The sequence below is a fragment of the Lutzomyia longipalpis genome, chromosome 2, assembly GCF_024334085.1.
Source record: "Lutzomyia longipalpis isolate SR_M1_2022 chromosome 2, ASM2433408v1".
Lineage (NCBI taxonomy): Eukaryota > Metazoa > Arthropoda > Insecta > Diptera > Psychodidae > Lutzomyia > Lutzomyia longipalpis.
In genome coordinates, this window is record NC_074708.1 from 6209079 (window position 1) to 6231013 (window position 21935).

Here is a 21935-nt window from a genome sequence, read left to right on the forward strand (position 1 = left end):
GAGACACATAAAATGTGCTATAAAAATTGCTTTACAAAACAATTTTTCTTCCATCCTATTGCTCAAGAAATTGATCTAAAAATCAGTCGAATTCGAGAATCCCAAAGATTAAATCACAATCTCTATAAGAAAATTTAGTTTTTGTGTTTCCAGCAACTAAAATCTCCAAAATTGAATTTAATTAAATAGATATTTTTTATTTTTCAAAAATTATATTTTATTTAGCACTTCAGTATACAAAATACATTTTTTTTTATTATTTCAAAAGATTCAATTTCGAAATGATTTTACAAAAATCCATTTCGCAGCCTTTTAAATAATTCACAACTTTAGATAAACTTATTTGGAAGAAATTTTTAGTTATAAAGGCTTTTTTTTTTTAATTATAAACTGGCGTCATATTTCACTATATAATTTATTCAAATAATTCAAATAGACTTTCCCCCAAAGCTCTACAAGGTAAGTAAGTTAATTAAGAATTGATCGAATTCACCAATGAATCCTCTTTTTGAGTTTCTTAACCAATCAGAGAACTTCTAATTCTGATTTTTAATTTTTGATCAATTCCAATAAGTTGATTTTGACTGCAATTTCATTAAGTTTTCGAACAAATCTCCACAAAAATTCAATGAAACTGGTGAAACTGTGATCAATCGAGGCAGAATCTCACAGATTTGGGGGTCTTTGGCGGTGTTTTGTGCGCTGAATTCTCTTCTTTCAGCATCTGCATCAGTTGGCACGTTATTTTATCCATTTCATCCATAAGCGTAAAGACTTGACGACCACGTCGGGACATTTGAGCATCATGGCAGAGATTCCTGAGGCAGCTACTGGCTAAATTGATATCCTTAACGTACTTCCGGGCATTTGTGGCAAAGTCTCCGGGTGTCTGAGAACGATCAGCGAGCGGAGTGTTCTCTTTTGGGGTGCTCTGAAGGTCTGGGAAGAGATTCTTTTGCGCCGACGGATTGAATTTCCTCAGGACGGGCTTAACGCCGTCACTTTTGCGCGAAGGTGGTGTCCTACTCCCGAGGCATCCACTCCAATTCAGCGAGATTCTCTTGTTGGAATTCATGAGAGACTCATTGAAGCTGCCCTCAAGGGCATTCTCAATGGATTTCCATTCCACGGGCAGGACGCCAAAGGGACACGATGGATCCACCTCAGATTCACGCATCATCTCCAGCCACACCTCAAGACGTGCTGGTGGCCAATCAGCCACAAGGCGCTTCCGTCGATCAATGATATTGACAATAGCCCTCGAAACGCCGGATTCATCGCAAACCTGTCCCTGGCGGAAGGCATAATCCTCCAGCCCCAAATCCCGACATCGCTGTGTTGCCTCCTTCACCTGCATCTTAATCTCATGGAGACTCTCGCGACTCGGGTGCGTGAGAATTGTCTCCAAATCATTCAGAATATTCGACTTGTAGCGACTCGGCGGCTCCTCAACCACCTCCACCGCCTCCGTTGCACATGTCCTGAGAACCTCCAATTCCGCTTCAACGTAATCCTTGCGCCGCTCAAGACGTTCCACATCACTCTTCAGCCTATCCAACTCATCTCGCATCTCCTTCTCAGCACTCCTCTTCACCACATCCAATTCCTCACGTAAACGTCGTTCCTGCTCACGCAGAATCTCCTGATGTGCCTGCTGGAAGTCCCACACAGTCTCCCCCTGGCGCCCACTCTCGAGGGGATTTGAAACGCGAAAATAGTGCGATCCACCAATAACCACCCGATCACCATGATGCAGCTGCATTTCCTTGTCAATCAACTGCCCATTGATGAAGGTATCTGACTCCTGGGAGATGGGCTTGAGTGAGAGACATCCCGCATTGTTCTCTATTGAGCTGCAGGCAGAAATTTTTATTAAAATCGATGTAAAAACTTTTTTTCAAAAATTCTGAGAGATCAATAAAAGTTTTCTGATAAGTTAATTTCTCCAGAATTCATCCGTCCTCCCATACAGAGTTTTAACAAAATAGAATATTTGATAGAAAAAATATTCTAAATTATTTTTAATCATCAATGATAAGGGAGGTCATCTGCCTTTCTCCTTATTGATTTATTAAATATTTTAATTAGGAAGTTTAAATGAATAAGGATTATCTGATTTTAGTAAAAGAAAAAGATATTTTTTTATTTTTTTAAATATTTAAAAAAATATATAAAAAGAACATTTTGTGGGGTCAAAGGGTTAAAAAAAATGAATCGAAAAGCTTTTTTTTCTAAATTTTTCTCAGCATTTCTGTCTCTTTTATTGATTTATTTTTTTTCTATTATAAAAATCATAATTTAACGAGAAAAATAAATTTCTTCTGTCTAACAAACTTTAATTCTTTATTTAAACATATTCTTCCCCTCAAAATTGTAAAATAAAAATTTGTCTGTGTCTTATAGTTCGTCAAATACGCTTAATAAATTCATTTTTTTTGCCTGAGTAACGTTAATTCGGCTTTTATGTGAATTTTTCCTTGGATTTCGTTTGACTTGAAGCAAATTTTGATTGTATTCAGGGACTTTCTGCTTTATTATAATTTCAGTCAAAGCACAACCTAATTATTATAGAAAAAAATTGTTTAAAAAATGTCTTTTTAACCGTTAAAATCCAGAAAATTTGTATAGAAAGATTCTCTCCAAATTATTACAATTTAATTCAATTGGAAGAAGAATTTTCTTTTTCTCTCACGCGATTGTTGAGAAGAAGAAAAAGCGACAAACACGCTAATTGGGCCACCTTTTTGAGACTTCATTGACCTCTACGTCATTTTGTATTTGCGGAAGCCCCAACTTCTGCACACATTCAACTAATAAAACGTTCTGTTTGTTTGGGTTGTTTTGTAACTTTGCTTAATAGTTCAATTAAAATGGCATTAAATGTTTTATTTTTAAAGGATTTCTTACCATTTAATATGCGTGGACGGTTTAGGGAATTTAATGGATATTTTTAACATTTTTTGTTAAAAAAAACAGAATTCCTTGCGCTTGAATCTAAACTTTTTACGTGCTCTGTTTTGCTTTATCTCTGCTGAACTCATTCGTTTGCTGCAATAATATTTTTGAGTTGATGTTTCTCTTTTTTCTTCTTTACACAAACTTGTGTGAAAGTTTATTATTTTCAACCACAACTTGACTCTTATCAGAGACACTTAAATTGACGCTTTTTATCATTTTTTTTCGCAGAATTATCAGTGAGTATTGGATTGATTTGTCAATTCCTCTCAAAGAGAGTTTTAAATGAATTCAAAAGCATGAAAAAAAAACTTACCAATGACTGAATGCCACAAGGGGACCCTCGAGGACAATATCCGGTTGATCATTTGACGTCGGATGACTCCTGCCAATTTTAACGACACCCGGTGGAAGACGAAACACCAAAGTCCCCGAAAGACTACAATCCGGATCAAGATTCACAAGACACGGCTCTTTGCGTGAGACTCCCGTGTCCAGGGAAAATCCCTTCCGCTTGAGACTTTCCATTTCCTTCATTTGCATCGATTTCCCCTCCTGCAGTCGATCCCCCCAAGGTGTTTGATATTTCGCCAATTCCTGCTTCGTTTGCGCCAGCTCAGTGCGGAGTTTCTCGAGCTTCTGCCCATCTTGGGGGCTCTGCACATCAATGACAATATGCCGAATGGCTCCAGACTCCGTGACAGCTTGTCTCTTCTGCTGACGCTCATAGTCCTGCACACGCATCTGCAGGCACTCAATCTCTCCCTTCAGCTCACGAATAACCTTATCCTGCGGATCCTCATTCACCTTCACGCGATTCACAATAGTACGCGCCTGGCAGGCATACCGCAATGTGGCCAAGGTCTCCTCAAGGTGAATATTAGCTGGGGATATCGTGGCCAACATCACAGTCTTCGAATTTCCTCCAAGATTTTCCTACAAGGTCCACAAAACCTTTATTCATACCCATTTTAGCAAACAATTTAATAATTTATCTTAATTACTTGGATTATTTCGATAACTTATCCATCGAATAATCTCATTTTTTCTTCTTTTTTTTTCTTCAAACTTTTTTTTCCTCCCATTTGGCAAGGTTCAAATGTTTGCCATTGTGATCTCATTTGATTTACAAACCACCCACAATTTCCTATCTAATCGCAAACATTTTTATTTTTCCTCTTCAAGACTTCATCGCCATTTTAGGACTATTTCTAGATTTTTTCTTGTTATTTTTTTATTACCTCCGTGGATTCTCCGTAGTTAATCAGAATAATAAAAAAGGAAAAAAAGCACAAGTGATAAGTTATCAAGAAAGAAAACGAGTTCAAGCAATAAAAGTTATTCATTCCACGTCACACGATTTTTTTGTATTCTAAATTTCCTTTAACTGCGTCGAATAAAAAGTAAATTACATTTTAGTTACAGAATAATTAGTCAATGAACCTTAATTTTTTTTTAAATGACGTTGATATGTTTAAAAATAAACTTGGAAGCTTGATAAATAAAATTAACCTGGGAAAGAACTTTAAAAAACATAAATTGCGGAGAAAATAATTAAAAATTTATGTTTAAATTACATTTTTTCTTAACAAAGAAAGATTGTCTACAATTTTTTTAACAAATAAACCGTTTTTTTTTTTGTTAATTAATGTGAAGCACGTGTAGTGTCGTATCGGTCATACCTTATTATCTTATTATTAATACAAATCAGCTCAATTTTATTTTAATTATAATTAAAGTTTCTTTTTAAGTGCTATAAATAAGTGTTAGGTTTTTTTTTCTTTTTCATTAGAATTTTTCCTTTCATCCATTTAAGCTTGTTTTCTTTGCAATTGCGCTGATCACGATTTTCCATGCATTTCCATGCAATTGTAAAGTTTAGGGGAAACTGGGGCAATTCTGAGCGTTTTATTTTAAAAGATTTTCCAAATTTTAAGCGATTTTGTAAATAATTACAAACAGATTAAAAAATTTAAAACTCAGTTTCCATCATTATTTTTTAAAATTATATTTTCATTGACGTTTTGATCGTGATTATGATCCTTCATCAGGCATCAAATTGTTTGAAAAACAATATTAGAAAATAATTCAATGAATGTGTTAACAAATGAAGAAAAATCCTCAAATATAAACTTAAAAGAAACCAAAAAAGAGCTTAAATCAATAATTTATTTAAATTCAGTTCAATTTCAAAAATATTACCGTTGACGCTTTGATCGTGATTGAGACCTTCATCAGAACTCCCTTAATCTAACCGTCCACAATCTTATCAATCAAAGACTATAATCTTATATTTTATTTACAAAACAAATAAGAAAATCTACGCAATTTAAAAAAAACTCCCAACAACGTCAGAACTGAAATAATCATAGATTTAAAGAAAAAAAACTGAGCATTTGCGAAAAACACGGTTAAGCACCGCTTTGAGTCACGAGACACGAGTGCAATATCAAATTGCGTTTTTGCGTTATAAAATCCACAATAAAATAATCTCGCTCAATGGTGGAGGTACATTTTTATTGGACAATCCACACCACGACTAAGAAGAATATTGCAAACACAGAGCTTGAGTCGAGGAAATAAAGCGCGTCTTTTACCAACACACACGTTGGTACGTTGTGTAGTAATACCCTCGTTCTTCCATTCTCTCTTTTGGCTTTTATATTAATAAATTTCAGTTTCACATCAAACGTGAAAGAGAAAAGACGTGTCAACTTGCACGTAGTTTGAGCCTATCTTTGAGAGCCCAAAAATCTTTTTGAGAATTTTATATTCTTCCATTCAATTTTGAACTGTTTTGTATTGAAGAAGTTATCCAATTTGGTTTATTTTTAACATATCTACAAGAATTGAGGTCAACTTGTGAATCAAGTATATTAGTAAGAAATCCAAGAGACGCCAGTGAGTTTATTCAACCTTCCCTTTGGGTTGTTATAAAATGAAAGTATAGAGTTGGTGGACAAATAAAAAAAAGGAGACGTGTGAAAAGCCACAAAGTTTCGTGAGGAAATACAAAGAAAAAAAACAGCGGAAAGAAAAGCCAGAAATGCTCTGCAAATTGTAACAATAATAAGCACGAGATTCACAAAAATATCCACCAAAAATACAAATTGAAGAAAAAAAATTAACAACATCGCCATTGGGCAGAGAAAAAAACTGTAGCAAAGTGTGGGAGTACGAGAAGTGAAAAAGAAGAATAAAAAATGGATGTCTACAATGTATATTTGGGTGACTGCATGAGCTACTCCTCAATGCGGAGTCCAGTCTACAGGGATTTTGAGAAGTTCCCCTATGGCACCCTTGAGTCATCCTTCAAGCCCACCGCGAATGCATCCTCATCTGCCAATTCCTACTACAATCAAGGTGAGCATCTAATCATTTAGCGCCTTTCCCTTCACTCATTTTTCCATCATAAAATCATCTCTCTTTGTGCGACAACCTTGTGGGGACTCCATTTGATGGATTTTTTTTAAATACATATTTAATTTCTCGTCGCTCACGTAACGTGATATCTCAAAACAAGAGCAGATAAAAAGCAGTTAAAGTTTTAAAAATAGATCAATGCAAATGCGCCAAAAGTGCATTTACCTTCTACCCACAACATCCCCCTAATTATCCTCCTCATTCTACGTAAGAAAAATGAGAACTGCATTCTTCAGGCGTGGCATGGGTACACTGTGAAAAAAAAGACGAGCTCCGAGGACAGGAAAGTCAAAAGAGAAGCACAGAGAATGAGAAAAAACGCGCAATTTATGAGTGAAAACCATACAAACATTCGGACTCCATTCGCACACAATCGGATGCCTCTCATGGCTAAAAGTTAGTATAGTACACGTCTCTCTATAGTACCTTCCCCCCTGGTACCCTACTTCTCCCCAGTATCCTCTAAAATGCTCCATAGTTTGTTGATTTTCCAACACATCTCTATAGGAGAAACAACCCGCGAAATAGGCAGAATAAATTGCGTTGTTTATTTCGGGCAGAGGTGTGAGAGTGATTTAATTGTGTGTATGCGGCTGTTATAAAATCAACCTATAAAAACCAACCTCGTGGCTCATTCTGATAAGAACTCATTGTTTTTCTTTTATTCTTTTAATTTATCAGAAACGTCTCAAGTTTTTCTTTATCAGTCTGTTAAAGGAGGGAATTTTCATTTTTTTTTATTGCGTTCCACGATTTACAACCTTTCCTGGATTCATAAAAAAATTTCATAGACATAGAGACGAGAATTCACGTAGGAACAATCATAAAAGCACGTGTAAAGTTATTTATTCTTTACTTTTCTTGAAAGCTGATAAAAATTTCGTGTTTACATTTAACTTTTCTTTTTCTTTGATTTATAAATTAATTTCAAAAGAAAGATTCTTGATTATTTTAAGATGTTAAATTAGGCTTTCCAAATCTGAAAGAGGTTAACGACTTAACTTGACTTGTGAGTCTTTTTCCAAACCCCCATAGCCAAGACAAATTTTGTTCTATAAAAACTTTGGAAGTCTATTAAAAAAGTTTTGAAAATAAAATGTAAAAAAAAATCAGGAAAAGTTTCTTAAAGTTTAACCATTTCAACAAAATCTTAAAGAACTTGTTCTTACGTAAAGGAAGTTGTTTATGATAAAATTCTGTATAGAACCTGTTGTGTCTAGGGTGCCATAAAATGGTTATTTCTAAGGTTTCCCTGCTGCTATAAAACTTCAATCAGGGCCCGCATCTTCCTGATAAAGTGGAAAGTTCTCTCACTCAAATAAATTCGTTTTCTTATCAAAATTAAATATCCTTTATTTCATCTAAAAAGGAATAATTTTTCTACTGATCATTCGGATTCCTTATTTAATTTGTAGAGAAGATCATTAAAAACAGAAGAAACAAAACCTTTTAACGAATGAAACGAGAAAAACAGAGACATTATTCAACTGCAAAATACATCTTGTTGAGATTTATAAATAGATTTTCCAACTTATGAGACGCCAAAGTTGCGATAAAACCAATGCATTAAGCAATTAAAACTGAGGAAAACCAAACCAATTGACATAGTTGAGATAAATTATATAAAACTTCTATTATCTGTCGCTCTGCGCAAGTTAATGCTGGAGTGTTTACGAGGAGAAGGAAAAAACTCAATTTATGAGATTGTTGCTCAACAACCTGCGAGATAAGATTGATTGGTAATATGTACCCCATAGAAAAGCCATAGGCTATCAAAATACTCATAATTATTTCAACTCTGTGGTTTCCCTCAATGTAGAGAGAGAAAAATTACCCACATTACTCAATTTTTCCATCTTTTTACCACAATCGTAAATATTTCCTCTTTCAGAGTACATAAGATGTGAGAGAAATATTTATTTTTTTACTTTTATGTAATCACTTTGAAAGTTCTGCCTGATTAGAAGATAAAATTTACATAGAGACAACACAATTTATTTATTTACTTTGTTTCTATCTCTTCCAGGTGGTCACAGCAAGAGTACTGCTGGTGGTAATAAAGGAGTGGTAGATAAGGTGCGCAAAGAATCTTGCCCATTTTGCAAAGAGCAAAAGAAACGTCCACTAGTTGCTTACATGCGTAAGCGTGAGAATCGGCAGCAGAAGGAATCCATCTGCGAGGCGGATGAGCATGAGGAATAAATTCTACAAGAAAATATTCCCTCCTTCCTGCCCAATTCTACATTTTGTTTGATACAAAAATTATATTCACTTAAATTTGGCTCATTATACTGTGTATAAGGGAGATTTAATATTGTGTACGTATTTACAAACAAAAAAAACACAGAAAATTAAAAGAAAAAATAAAACTAAAATGTATTTATAAGAAAATTAAACATAAATTGATTATTAAATTAAAATATTAATGTTAAATGCAAATGAGAAATAAAACTTTATACTAAAAAAAAATGTTATTAACATCCTATTGAACTTTCCAGCAAAATCAATTGCCTTTGTTATAAGAAAGACTGAAAGAATTGAAGAAGAAAACAAGTTGATTGGAATTTTGCTAAAAAGAAAATGTTAAGAACTTGTAAACAATAAACATTTATTAATTTGTACTTAATTTGTATACAAAGTTCAATATTATCTTCAAGAATTTAATTAAATAAATAAAAATGGGATTTCTTAAGAAAATAAAATATCTTTTATTCTCTTCTTGATGCTCAGTTGTTTAGGATTCTCCGCTTTAAGGGTTTTTCTTGATAGAAGTTAGTAGCCAAGATTCTGTATTATGGTAGAATTTTTTTATAGCACTCTGGTGGATACACGCCGTAAAATTAATATAGGGGAGGGCGGGGCTAATAAAGTCACTTAAGGGTTTAGAAAAAGCCTAAAATATCATATTTCCTAGCTAGATAGAACAAAATGATCTGAGAAAGAGTTGTAGGGCAGTAAATTTCCTAAAGAAATGAGCTATACATTTCGCTTTATCTGTTTGGGAAATATGATATTTTGAGCTTTTTCTAAACCCTTAAGTGACTTTTTTAACCCCGCTCTCCCCTACTATCTTTTATTAATCTTTGATGAGATTTAAAAAGAATCTACGAATGTTCTTTTGATTTGTATAAAATTGATGAATTTTTCTAACGAATTTTACTTTTAATTTTATTCAGTTTTATATAACTTTTATGGCTCAAAATGTGTCTCCTATAAGATTCTAAAAGAAAATCTCACACCTTTGAGTAAATATTCATTAAATTTGACTTCTATCTCTTACATTTAATAGTTTAATAAATCTTTTCTTACAATTCATGGATAAAATCTTTTACCTAAGACACATTCTGTGCTATAAAAGAAGAGATTTGATATTTTGCCGTTAGAAATTTCTTATTAAGCATTTCTTTAATCCTTTTGGAAGGAAATTCAACAAATACATAAACTAACCAACTTCGAGAATAATAAACTCTCGTGGAATAATCTCAAACTTAACTTTGGTTTATGGTTTCCAATCTGCGTGGAAAACCACAATTTTTATCAGAAACGGAAGCCCCATGACGAACCCTCACTGTTTGTGCAGCTTAAACAATCTCTTGTCTTTCATTTATTTCATTTATTAATTCCCTTCCTTAAAGTGAAGAAGTGCAACAAAGAAATCTACCAGAGAGATGTTTAAATTCTTCAAATCATCCCAAAGTTCTTCCTCAAAGGACAAAAGTTCAGGTATGAGCAATTCTTTTATAAAAATTATTTCCTTTATCCTAACACGTTAAAAGAGGAAGAAAAACATTCGCACAGCAGACACACAGAGGAGAGGCACGAGATTAAAGTGCGGATGTAAGTGCATTGAGGAGTGCAAGTGCAAACATCACAAAACCATTAAATCCCCACTGAGGATGAACCTCCTATCAGAAACATTGAATTGAGAGTCAACTTAAACAGACAGATTACCCTGGATGATAAAAGACCTGGCTTTATCGCTTTGTTTTTCAAGCACAAATTGGAGAATTTTATGATTTTCTTTTTGCATTAAGATAACATAAATTAAATATTTTTTTTTATAAAAATAATGTTGAATAAATAATTTCAGAAATAAAGGGTTTTTTGTTGTTGAATTTTAACAATTTGAGATGAATTTGGAGTTGAAGGTAAGTTAATAGAAGTATTTTAGAGGAGACGTTGAGAGCCACAAGAAAAATTCTAAAACTGTGGATAAAATTGACTAGCCTCCTTTAAATTCTTATCTCTGTGATAAAATTCATTTTGGTTAATTTATTATTAAAATACATAAAATATAAATTCAATTAATTCATGAACCCATCAATTTGTGCTAAAAGTTCACAATTCAAGTCTCTAATAATGCTTCTAATTAACTAATTGAACATACCTACCTATCTATTGCTTATCTGAATAACCTTTTAATGAGTCCTCGATAAAAGAGGAAGTATTTAATTACGCCAATCTAACACTAATAAAGATCAATTTCTGCTATAATAGAAGCTTCTAAAACTTCCCCCGGCCAATTTGTCTTCCATTAAGGAATTCTCTGAAGATTAAGATGATACATAAAAGAAAATAAACTTACCTTGAGCAACCACGTGAGCACGGAATCTCGATAGGGAACGTGCTTTTGATTCTCACCAGCATTTCCCAGAGTTTTGATAACCTTCCCAAGGGCCAGGAGGCTTCTGTTGATGCTTATTCCCTCCTTGAGCCTTTCTCCATTATCCGCCGTATGACTCATCCTCTCACTCCCTGCCAAATCCACGAGACTTATCTTACTTCGTCGTGTTTGGCCCGCTGTGCCGGTGCCTCTATCGCAGAGTTTGAGAACAATTGTGAAGATTGAATGCGATCTGGAGCTCTTATCATTCATCCCTGTTGTTGCTGTGGCACGTTGGCTATTCCCGAGAATCATCCAATTCTTCAGGGCTGTGTACGAGTCCACCGGATGGGCAGACAGATCCGGAACATGGGGTCCATAGATATGGTGCTCACGTACTTTTAACACATTCTTCGTGTTGTGGCAGGTGGTGACGCTCAGGAGGTCGTGAATCTTCTCATTGTAGATCTCAAAGTAGCTCACCTCCACCTGAGCTAGTGTTGTGTCCTTCATATCCTCAATACGTCTGAAGAGTTCATGGCAAAAGCGTGGAATGATTCCCAGTTCCGAATTAGCTCCAATTGCAATGGAATTGTCTGGAAAAATAATTGAGGTTGAAGAAAATGTGGAAAAATCGAGGAAAATGGGAGAAAATCCGTGAAAAAATGGTGAGAAAGGTCAAAGGGAGCATCAAGGGGTTGGTAAAAAGATTATGGTATGATTCTATTGATCAGGCTGATACTGGGAGCTCACTCCGGGACGCGATCCCACTACTGCTGACCACGGGGACTTTTGGCTGCTGGTTTTCACCCCTGGCCCGGTGCGCCCCTCCTTAGCCAACCTGAACGCCTCGGCCTCCGCCATGGCGCCCATATTGATGGCGAGCTTAGTGCGGACGTCCCGTCAACATGACCCGTCCAGTACACAGTGCCCCCGACCTCAAATCAATCCACAACCCGACCTCCGAGAAGCACGGATTACAAGAGCTGCCAAACTCTCGGTCGAAAGCTACGCGGCGAATCGTACTCTTAAGCTGTGTCTGTGTGATGACAATCAAACTATTTGAAGTAAGAATCCGTTGAATTTACCTGTATCAATTCCCATCATGCTGTAACTCTTCCCGGAAGAAGTCTGCCCGTAGGCGAAGAGACAAACGTTGTATCCTTCAAAGGCTCTATCCACGAGTGGGGCTCCAATTTTGTCAAAAATCACCTTCTGATCGGCATAGTTTTCATGCTCGGAATTGCATGACCAGAATGTGTGATCATAGTTGAATCCACGTGTTATTCCTGCTGAATTATCGGCTGTTTTCCCCGCCAGAACCGTCACTTCATTCCCATTCACCTCAATTATACTCTGCACAGCTGGCATGATCAACTCACGGGGATTCATTGGACGCACCCGAACAGCAACAGTGAGATTACTCTCCTCAGCCCCTCTTTCCTTGACATTGGGGGTCTTCTTGAGCACCTTTGGCGTTGCATTCAGAGAGACATCCATGAAGCAATCCGGTGTGAAGTAGTACTGCGGATTCTCACGCTTCTGCGGGGCTGTGGGTGTTTGAAAGGCATCCCTTGATGGTGTCACCGGATGCACCCTTTTCCTGGGACTCCTACCGTCGTTCGTGAAGGTCGTATTGGGCTTTCCGGTGCTGCTTCCATTTGAAACATCGCACCTCTTCGGTGGCTTTGTGGATTTCGGGGTTGATGCATTTGGGGGATTTTTGGGGGTACGCGGTGTATTCCGGCAAGACATTTCACAGCACACACGTTGAAAAACACTTCACTGACAAATCTTCATGCAAAACAGATGCAATTTACTGAGAATTTATGGAAAAAACTCAACATAAATGCGCAGCGAAATCATTGAAAAAAAATGACCGTTGAAATTCGCCGCGAGGAAGCAAAAGTTCTGTCACAAGTTGTCACGCTCAAGGTGTCAAAACAGAGGGGGTCGGTGAGAACGAGAGTTAGTCAAGGAAAAGGGATAATTTACCCATTTTCCTGTGAATTTTCAAAGTTGCTGCCCTGCAAATTGCCAGGAGAAGAAGTGAAAAGTCAAAAAAATCCACAAAGAATTTTCATTTTGGTGATTTGGCCGTTGAAAATGCCAATTAATTTTACTGCATGACAGTGTGAAAGAAATCTTCCTTTTGGGTTGAGAAAAAAAATCATGGATGGAGACTCTACACTAAAAAGGTGCTCCAGTGCCCCCCTTATCAATAATCCCGCAGCCGTACAGACAATGACATCTACCCAAGCCACCAGCACGTCTTCCAGGTACCTTGTGAAGCATGAAAATCCTTTAATTCGCACGTTAATTCAATTGTAAAAATTCGTTGGAATCTTTTTTTTGCTCTGTGCTTCCTCTTTGCAGGGAGATCTCTCCATCTCCAGCCATAAATATATTTGCACGCACCCGAAGGTATTCTGCTAGTTATAGCCCCTTGGCCGGTGCCATGAGCCCCAGTGGGCCCCGATTAACGCCACGCGTTTCCCAGCTGCGCCAGGAGGAGTGCGTAGACATGAACAGCCGGGAAGTGAATCACGAGCGTGAGATTCACTGCGCCATGCAGATGTCTCAGAGTTGTGAAGATCTCCGGATAGTCACGGAGGGGTGGTCATTCAAGAGTAGAGATGTGAGTTGCTGTAGCATCCTTTTCACCCACCTTCCAATGGAAAATTCCATCAACTTTTGCTCTCTTTTTTTTGTACGTAGAATGACGACCTCACAAATCCCCTGCACGTAAACCTACCCGCGGGCGGTCCACTCAGCTGCTCTAGTCCATCACCAACGAGTCGTGGTGCTGGTCTACGGTATCAGGTGATGTCACCCAGTCCCACCCGTAGGACATTCTCAACGCGACGCTCAATGTCACCCAATGCCATGCGGCCGAGTACGCTGTATCCGGTCAAGCGTAAATTTGATCTCGACGACAGTAGCTCCACGTGCTCACCGCCACCGCACAAGAAGATGTTCCTCGAGAGTCGTGGCTCCTCACCCATCTGCCAGACACCATCACCAATTTGCCCCAGCCCCGATTCCGGGACCTACGAGGGGCGTATTACACCAAAGTTCTTTGTCTCTAAGCTCTGCACCACCTCATCGGTGTCCTCACCCTCCTCGGCGGCGCACTCCCCCGCAACGAGTAGCAATTCCGGTGCCAGTGGTGGCTCCGTATCCAGCGGTGTCACCGTAGACGAAACCATGACGCTCATTGCTAAGGATTTCGATCCAGTCACAGCTAAGCAGGATATCACAGATGAGGAATGTGCCACAATAACTGGCATGTCCACGACAAATCTCGATCGTCTGGCGGAGCGCCTCGAAGAGCTAAAAGAAGCTCCAGCATCCCCCGCAATATAGAGGCAACACGTTCAGTTCAGTCATCTCTGCTTAATCATCCCCCCCCCCCCCTTCAAATAAGCTCTTGATTTATTCGCGTCGTGTATAAAGGAATGACGATCCCTTTCTTATTATATATAAATATAGATGGAGTAATAACTAAATTTAGGTAGGTAATCATAATTATCGCGTTGTGTTTTCGACGTTTCGCTGTTCTCCTCCTCATGATATATGAAGAATATACTTATATATGCAATGAAATTCACTGTTTTCACGTAGAAAAAAAAATTAATAAAGTAAATAAACCTTTTCTACGCATAAAAACTTTAAATTAATTTATTAATTTTACTGGAAAATACATCAAAATGGATCCTGAAGATCACCCTGTAAGAGAACTGAGTTGAAGTTGGCCAAAAAGCAGCCGACGTACCCCTTAATTCAATATTTTTCATGTATTAAATGAGCATCAACTTTGTAAGTCATTTACAGGACAATACGAATTTATTGACGCATCTCATACGGTGCATGGGATAGCTCGAGGATAGCTTGATCCTTGCCCTTCAAAACCCTACACTTGGGATTCCCGGAAGAAAGATGTGGAACTCACAATTTCTCAAAGAAAAACACAATTTTGTTTTAAAAATATTTCTGTTCGATTTTTAACCTTTGGAATGCGGAGGCCTTGGTAGTTACGTAGAATGCGAAGGTGGGGTCATTGAACGACCCAAGAAGAAGGCCAATTTTCTCCCAAACTATACAACCTGGAGTTGTCGGGTTAGTGCCTATAGATTCCTTATATAGTCCTCTTGCACCCTGCACCACAAATTCGCTACCCTAAAATACTTAGAAGGAGATATTAGGGAAAAACATTTTTCACTCATTTTTCACAATTTCTTCTTGAGAAATTTGCCACGAAGTTGACTGCAACTGCTATTTTTTTTCACTACTTCCCCACATTCCCCTCACTTCCCGTAATGTGATAAATGGCAATATTTCTCGAATATTCTTTATTGTTGTGCACATTAACATGCTTCTAATTATGTTTTATGTTGTTTATGCTCTAAGAAATTTTCCGCAGAATGACCGTTACACCAATTTTTGAATTCCCTTCTTCTACATTTTTCTTAATAACTTTTCTTGTGGTGGTCGGATTGAGCTGAAATTTTTACACAACCTCATCAGATAACCAAGGAACTTATTTCCAAAAGATGGGAACGCTATCTATATAATAAAGAAAGGTCTGTTTGTTGGTAATCGTCGTTCCGACTTTTCTATACAAATCCACACCGTTTGACCAATCGCGATGAAATTTGGTACAGAGGCTCCTTATAACAGGCGGTTTCAGATGGCCGTATTCATTTTCCCCCCAAAGCCCCCCTTCAGGTAGCCCCCATAGAGATTTCATGCAGTTTTTGCAAATTTTTGAATTTGGCGCGCGAAATGTTGTATGAAAATGATTTCTTCTCTTTCCGAAATTTTTCTCCGGGATTTATAAGTGGCCTCAATCAAACCATCACAATTTATTTTCCTCTAAAATTTGCGCGAAGCGCAACAAATCCCCGCGAAGCGGGGCGAGGTAAATTGGAGCGAAGCGACAATTTACCTCGTCTTTTATATTTATTGAGTTATAGCACGAAATATAGCGCTGGGGTCGTTCAACGACCCCGCTCCGCATTCCAAAGGTTAAATGTTCACATAACTTTGCAATTTAGTTGTGACACATCATTTTAAGTTCCACACACATTTATTCACAACCAGGGGGATGCGCAACCCCGAGAAATCAGTACTTTTCGTGAAACATCCGTCGATACCGATCAAAGGGATTAATTTCCAAAATTTTACTTGCAATCGAAACTACATTTATTTAGCTTTCGATTAATCCCTATATCATCATCCGAATCGACTTATTAATATATATTAAAAAAGTTAAAGTGTTTCTCGGGAATCAGTTGAGATTGATCGAGATTCGAGAATTCCTCATATTTTTCTCAACAAAAAGTGAATTTGTTTTACATAAATTGAGGTTAAACCATCCCCTTGTTCGCTTCGCAGCAACATAATACAATATTTTCACAAAATTAGTCGAAACACACATCACAAGTTCCACAAATTTATCCGTGATACATTCCACATAGCCCCTTAACTTAGCCGATTCACGTACCACATGTTCCACAAATTAGCCGAGACACAAATCATTAAGCTGTACCCGTTGCTTTTTTTCTCATTTGCTCCTTGTCAAATTATATCGCGCTGTCACTATCAAACAAGAAACGTGATTTCTAAGTTTTATAACCGCGTTTTTGGCAGTGACAACACGATACAACTTTACGTTCCACAAGGCTTAGTCGAGACACAAACCTTTTGGGCTGCTTTCCGGCCAACTTCAGCCCAGTCCAAAGGGAACAATAAGAAAAAGATTTTTTTCTCACAAATTCAATTTTTATTGTGTAATGAAAAACTTCACTCGTGCCCTAATTTATCCAGGAAACATTGGAAAGTACCCCTGAGGTCTGAAGGGAAGAAATCCTTCTTCATGGCGCTCTCAAGGGCCCCACGACAGGCTTTAATGTCGTAGGAGGGGCAGAAGGATTTATCTTCGCACCGAAGAAGACAGAGCTGAATAAGGAAGAAATTCCGCACGGAATTCACCTGAGAATTGTCCTGAGCGTACTTCAGGGCATCCTCGAAGAGAGCATCAGACACCGAGAGTGCCTCCTTGGACAGAAGACTCAGAGCTGAGCACTTGAGAATGGCAAAAACGAGGTAGACGAGATAAAATTCTCCAGGGAGATCTTTAAGGTATTCCCGGAAGGCTGCAATGCGATCTTTGGCCTCGATGGCATTGAACATGGCCAGCGTGGGCTTTTCAGCCCGGCAGAAAGCCTCAATTGGGGTTGTTTGGGGTTTAATGGGGGCACCGAAGAGTCCCAAATTTGGTTGATTTTGCCTCCCATCCTCCGCAGCTTCATCCGTCTCCTCATCATCATCATCCCCGCACTCATCGTCATCCTCCACATCTTCCAAATCTTCCGTGTCGATTTCTTCCTCTTCCAACTCATCCTCACCCTCATCGTAGTCATCCTCCTCACCCTCAGAATCATCCTCCTCCATTGATGCCAGAGCATTCTCCAAATTGAATCGTCTCAGCTCTTCGGCAATCATCTCCCGGCATTCATGCCCAAATTGATTCCCATCCAACTGCAGGGTGTGCAAATTTATCTTATTTGCCATGGCTGCGGCCAAGGAGAGTCCACCATCGGGTCCGATTTCGTTGTTACTGAGATTGAGAACTTCCAGTGCTTCGTGCTGATCACCCAAAACTTCGCTCAGCAACGTAGCCCCGCGTGTCTTCAGGAGGCAATCACCGAAATTGATCTCCCGGAGTTCCTGCATGTTGCACATGGCATCAGCAAGAGCTAGAGCTCCCTATTTGTCACGAAAAAAAAAAAGAATTTTGAGTACAAACTTCTTATTTTTTTGGAAGTTTATTCGACTTACTTTATGCCCGATGGTGTTGTCGTTGAGATTGAGGATCTTCATGTTGGTATTCTCACGCAAAGCCGCCGAGAGAGCTGTAATACCGACGTGGTAGATCCCATTTTGGGGCATTGTGACCTCCTCGAGACTCTTAACCTTCGCGAAGAATCCCGCAAGAGCCTCAGCACCCCTATTCTCCAGCCTATTGCGTCCTGCAATAAAAACCTTCAGCTTCATCGGTGTTCCCGCCTCAATACTCGCCCGGTGGCACTCTGTCAGGGCACGTGCCAGCATTTCGCCACCATCAATACCAAGACCGCAGTTGTTAAGCTTCAACTCCTGCAGAGAGAAGCAGGCAGAACTGCTGAACAACTCCACAAGACCCTTCATGCCATTGGGTCCCAGGGCGTTGTCACTGCAATCGAACACAGTTAGGTGTGCTCCAGCGTCTATAATTCCCCTCCCCATGGCCTTCAGAGCAATTGGAATTTCGGTCTTTAGCCGTCCTGTGAATGAATCCTTCCACAGTGCCCTCTGGAATTCCGGATGCTTCTTCAGGGCCTTCCCCACCTCCTGTGCTGCCTCCACACCCAATGTATTCCCCGCCAGATTCAAGTACTCAAGCTTTGGGCACTTATCAATGGCATCCGTGAGTTCCTTTGCTGCAAATACAAAGGATTTGCTGTGAGAAGAGGTCTGACCATGCCGATGCATGATGCCTTCATACCTTCATCCTTTGTTCCCCAGTTTTTGGATTTATCCTCAAAGGAGACACCACTTCCGGCATCACTGGTCAATGCCGCAGTGAGTGCGGTTAAATCAATTTCGGTCATTCTTCCACAAATTCTTCGGAATTCTGCAAAATTTTTCACAACACAAGGAAATGCGACAAACACGAGACGCCGATTGCTTTGATTTGCCGCCAAATGGATAATAAATTACGCGAGAGTGGTGTAATAAATGTTTTGAATACAAAATAGTCGTTGAAATAAATTAATTATTGTTAAATAGGAAATTAATTTGAAGGATTTGTTGAAATAGAAGGGTAAAAGGCAAAAATTATTGTATATTACAGGATAATTTGATAAAATAAAATACAAAAATAAAATCTTTTATTACACCTGTTCGCCGTTTCGCTGCATGGACGAAAATTAGCGAACAGCGAGTTGCAGCGAAAAAAGCAAAGGGCGAAACTCTGTGAAACGATAAACATAACCAAACATTTTCCTCTTCCAAACAAACAAAAATCTCCTTTTTGTTTATCAACAATTTTATGTGATTTCCCGGAAATGTCCGGCTACGATACACACGACGATGGTCCAGGATTCGTAGGAATCCGTTTCTGCCAGGAATGGTAAGTAATGAAACAATATACGTTGAGTTTTTCCCCAATAAAGTCTGCATTGAGAAGTTTGTTTACATTTTCCCAAATTTTCCGGTTAATTCCAGCAACAACATGTTGTACCCTAAAGAGGATAAGGACAACAAAATCCTCCTATATGCCTGCCGGAATTGCGACTACAAGCAAGTAGCAGACTCCAATTGTATCTATGTCAACAAGATTATGCACGAAATTGAGTAAGTTTGTGCAATTTCTACAAACACCGGAAGTTCAGAGAGAAGATGATGTTTCTGTGTCCAGGAAATCATCTCAATGTAGTCTCTTTTTAATTTAAAGAAGACTAATAGACTTAAAAGAAATTAACAGTAGAAGGGCAGAAATAATTGCAAAATCTTTAGAAAATGTACAAAAAAAATTCACAAGAGCTCCTGGACATTCCGGGAAGGTAATTTAATGATCTTGTTAACGAAAATTACTCCCAAAGAGGTGCTTAAAGGGCTCATAAGTCTACTGTTGTTTAAACTTAATGAACAAGTTGAAAAATAATGACTTGAATACTAAAATTTCGCCTGAGGCACACAGAAAATCTCTCTGCAAAAGCTTCTGAATAGCTTCTTTGACTAATTTACACATCTAACGTCTTCCACAGTGAACTTACACACATCGTCCCTGATGTGATCTCAGACCCAACGCTTCCGCGAACGGAAGATCATGCGTGCCCAAAATGCGGGCACCAAGAGGCGGTCTTCTTCCAGGCACAGACGCGGCGTGCTGAAGAGGAAATGCGACTGTACTATGTGTGCACCAATCAAAACTGCACCCATCGATGGACAGAGTAGAGGTCAGCAATTAAATTTCTCCATTCGCGGCTGTACCGAGAAAACGTGTCGCGAAACTAGAAATTCTGGTCTGCAAAAATTTATTCGTCTATTCTATTGTCCGGCTCGATGATTTTCTAACGCAGATCTTTGATTTTTTTTCTTTTCTCTGCATTATGTATTTTGTCAGCTTAAGGAGAGAAATATAATGAGAAAACTGCAACTAGTATGCAAATAATTCTATTCACTTACCCCCTTTTTTTTACAATCTCCTTGCAGCAGCAGATGTATTTGGCGAGGAGTGTAGAAGGGTGGGTATGGTTTGTCTATTTGCAATTCTGTGCGCATCAAATTGTGCCAAGTGTTCTCCGGGAACTCATCTAATGTTACCTTCTATCGCGTTGTCTAGGCGCTGCTTCTCAAACTGTCGTCGTTCCTCCTCTTGGGATTGTGCAGAAAAGGATTTTTTAGGGAGAACTGGGGTAGAATAGTTTTATTTTTTTAGACGAAGAGTTTGTATTATTTCTGCTATGAAAAAACTCTCAAGTCAATTTTTTTCCAGAGAGAGAAAATCGGGCTTTAAATGATTTTTTTTCAAATACAATTAGTTTATCATTTTATTTATCCGTTCGCGTTTTTTGTGTCATACGCTGACCAAAACGTGAAACATTTTATTTTTCCAATTATTTATGAACTTAATTGTTTTTCCAAGTTATAAATGCATCAAATTCACGCAAAAGAGCTCAAGAAGACGTTCTCTGATTGAGAAAAGTCCCCTGAAAGCATCGAGATAAAAAGTATTGCAATAAAAAGAGCTCATGTTTTAATGTTTCATGTGGACGCGAAAGGGTTAAATTATTTATTTGTTTATTCATTAAAAATTTTGTAGATACATGAAAGTAATAATTAATTCAGAATTTTCTTTTGTACTAATATGTGGTACGATCGGAAAATCTTTCTTGATCACTTTGAGTCCTTTGAAAGCATAAAAATTGCATAAAAGTTTTAATTTTCACAAAAAAATTCAAAAGCAACATTTCAAGAATTTTAATTTATGATAGACTTTCTTAGACATTTTTTTTTGTGAAATCAGACTTCGCAAAAAATTTTTTTTTAATTTCTGGGCATATTTTTTTTTATTTTTTTTTGCATTGATAGATTTCTTTGAAAAAAATTTATATAAAACATTGATTAAATGAAATAAATTAATTTTCCTCGAATAGGCTCAATTTCACTGGACTAAAGCAACAGAGAAATATTCCAATCTCACAAACTTTTGAATAGAATCTTCTTTCATATTTTATTTAGAATGTATTTGCATAAAAACATGAAAAACTGTCATAAATATGCTATAAAAAATCATAAAATTACTTTAAATATAATTTTTAATGGGCCTTATTCAGTGACCAAGAAACCCTTGAAATTCGCTTGAAATCTTAAAATTTCAGTACAAAATTCAAAGATTTCAAGGATTTCTTGGTCGCTGAATTAGTCCCAATATTTTAGTTTATTTTTAATTGAAAAGAAATTACCTTCTACTGAAGATATTCATCTAAAAGAATCCATTAGGTTGGTAAATGAATTTTCTATGCAAACATGACGCCAGAATGACACCCGAAGAATTCTTTATTGCCTTGATGGGGTGCGATGCAGAATAGTGCATAGAGACGGTCTCCTATTGTCACACATTGGGAGGAACAACCTCATATGGGATGAATAGAATTGTTTTCTATTTGGGTGTTCATTTCTCACGCATGTTGGGTTCTCTCGTTTGTTGGCAAAAAAAAAGTGCCATCACCATGCGTCCGTCTCGTTGAGATCAAGAACCCTGCGTTGACTCCTTGCCTCACCCATTTGGCCGTTATTTTTATGTCCAATTTATTGTAATCGTCACTTCTCGTTTTTTTTATTCCTTCCTTCACTTTGCTGATTTCTTGCGAAAAAAAAATTCGCCGAGTGGACACAAATAAAG

The 21935-nt window shown here is 37.8% G+C and overlaps 5 protein-coding genes and 1 long non-coding RNA gene across 6 annotated transcripts; 4 read left to right on the forward strand and 2 right to left on the reverse strand.

Moving 5' to 3' along the window:
- Nucleotides 1-192: 192 nt before the first annotated feature.
- LOC129788839 (kinesin-like protein KIF14) lies at nucleotides 193-12885 on the reverse strand. Its single transcript, XM_055825226.1, has 4 exons — nucleotides 12070-12885; nucleotides 10964-11577; nucleotides 3272-3891; nucleotides 193-1853 (listed from the first exon to the last, which is right to left on the reverse strand). The coding sequence occupies exons 1-4, from the start codon at nucleotides 12734-12736 to the stop codon at nucleotides 650-652; spliced, it is 3105 nt and encodes a 1034-aa protein (XP_055681201.1). The 5' UTR covers nucleotides 12737-12885; the 3' UTR covers nucleotides 193-649.
- Nucleotides 5542-9080, forward strand: LOC129788842 (uncharacterized). Its single transcript, XM_055825228.1, has 2 exons — nucleotides 5542-6318; nucleotides 8405-9080. The coding sequence occupies exons 1-2, from the start codon at nucleotides 6159-6161 to the stop codon at nucleotides 8578-8580; spliced, it is 336 nt and encodes a 111-aa protein (XP_055681203.1). The 5' UTR covers nucleotides 5542-6158; the 3' UTR covers nucleotides 8581-9080.
- On the forward strand, nucleotides 9730-10475 carry LOC129788843 (uncharacterized). Its single transcript, XR_008750401.1, has 2 exons — nucleotides 9730-10101; nucleotides 10180-10475. It is a non-coding gene; the product is annotated as an uncharacterized LOC129788843 (long non-coding RNA).
- A 10-nt stretch (nucleotides 12886-12895) lies between the features above and the next one.
- Nucleotides 12896-14650, forward strand: LOC129788840 (P2R1A-PPP2R2A-interacting phosphatase regulator 1). Its single transcript, XM_055825227.1, has 3 exons — nucleotides 12896-13260; nucleotides 13358-13619; nucleotides 13700-14650. Exons 1-3 carry the CDS (start codon nucleotides 13154-13156, stop codon nucleotides 14345-14347), a joined length of 1017 nt encoding a protein of 338 aa, XP_055681202.1. The 5' UTR covers nucleotides 12896-13153; the 3' UTR covers nucleotides 14348-14650.
- A 2093-nt stretch (nucleotides 14651-16743) lies between these two features.
- LOC129788844 (ran GTPase-activating protein) lies at nucleotides 16744-18758 on the reverse strand. Its single transcript, XM_055825229.1, has 3 exons — nucleotides 18531-18758; nucleotides 17825-18465; nucleotides 16744-17752 (listed from the first exon to the last, which is right to left on the reverse strand). The coding sequence occupies exons 1-3, from the start codon at nucleotides 18634-18636 to the stop codon at nucleotides 16787-16789; spliced, it is 1713 nt and encodes a 570-aa protein (XP_055681204.1). The 5' UTR covers nucleotides 18637-18758; the 3' UTR covers nucleotides 16744-16786.
- A 247-nt stretch (nucleotides 18759-19005) lies between these two features.
- Nucleotides 19006-20192, forward strand: LOC129788845 (DNA-directed RNA polymerase II subunit RPB9). Its single transcript, XM_055825230.1, has 3 exons — nucleotides 19006-19157; nucleotides 19253-19381; nucleotides 19795-20192. Exons 1-3 carry the CDS (start codon nucleotides 19093-19095, stop codon nucleotides 19982-19984), a joined length of 384 nt encoding a protein of 127 aa, XP_055681205.1. The 5' UTR covers nucleotides 19006-19092; the 3' UTR covers nucleotides 19985-20192.
- Nucleotides 20193-21935: the final 1743 nt, after the last annotated feature.

Bases quoted from the DNA above. Each gene is read 5' to 3' on its own strand.
- LOC129788842 (XM_055825228.1), top strand. From the start codon at position 6,159: ATGGATGTCTACAATGTATATTTGGGTGACTGCATGAGCTACTCCTCA. The intron at 6,319-8,404 runs GTGAGCATCTAA...TATCTCTTCCAG, and splicing joins CAATTCCTACTACAATCAAG to GTGGTCACAGCAAGAGTACT.
- LOC129788839 (XM_055825226.1), bottom strand. From the start codon at position 12,736: ATGTCTTGCCGGAATACACCGCGTACCCCCAAAAATCCCCCAAATGCA. The intron at 3,892-10,963 runs GTAAGTTTATTT...TGGACCTTGTAG, and splicing joins TGCTCACGTGGTTGCTCAAG to GAAAATCTTGGAGGAAATTC. The intron at 1,854-3,271 runs GTAAGTTTTTTT...TTCTGCCTGCAG, and splicing joins CTTGTGGCATTCAGTCATTG to CTCAATAGAGAACAATGCGG.
- LOC129788840 (XM_055825227.1), top strand. From the start codon at position 13,154: ATGGATGGAGACTCTACACTAAAAAGGTGCTCCAGTGCCCCCCTTATC. The intron at 13,261-13,357 runs GTACCTTGTGAA...TCCTCTTTGCAG, and splicing joins GCCACCAGCACGTCTTCCAG to GGAGATCTCTCCATCTCCAG. The intron at 13,620-13,699 runs GTGAGTTGCTGT...TTTTGTACGTAG, and splicing joins GGTCATTCAAGAGTAGAGAT to AATGACGACCTCACAAATCC.
- LOC129788844 (XM_055825229.1), bottom strand. From the start codon at position 18,636: ATGACCGAAATTGATTTAACCGCACTCACTGCGGCATTGACCAGTGAT. The intron at 18,466-18,530 runs GTATGAAGGCAT...TTGTATTTGCAG, and splicing joins CTGGGGAACAAAGGATGAAG to CAAAGGAACTCACGGATGCC. The intron at 17,753-17,824 runs GTAAGTCGAATA...CGTGACAAATAG, and splicing joins ACAACACCATCGGGCATAAA to GGAGCTCTAGCTCTTGCTGA.
- LOC129788845 (XM_055825230.1), top strand. From the start codon at position 19,093: ATGTCCGGCTACGATACACACGACGATGGTCCAGGATTCGTAGGAATC. The intron at 19,158-19,252 runs GTAAGTAATGAA...GGTTAATTCCAG, and splicing joins ATCCGTTTCTGCCAGGAATG to CAACAACATGTTGTACCCTA. The intron at 19,382-19,794 runs GTAAGTTTGTGC...CGTCTTCCACAG, and splicing joins AAGATTATGCACGAAATTGA to TGAACTTACACACATCGTCC.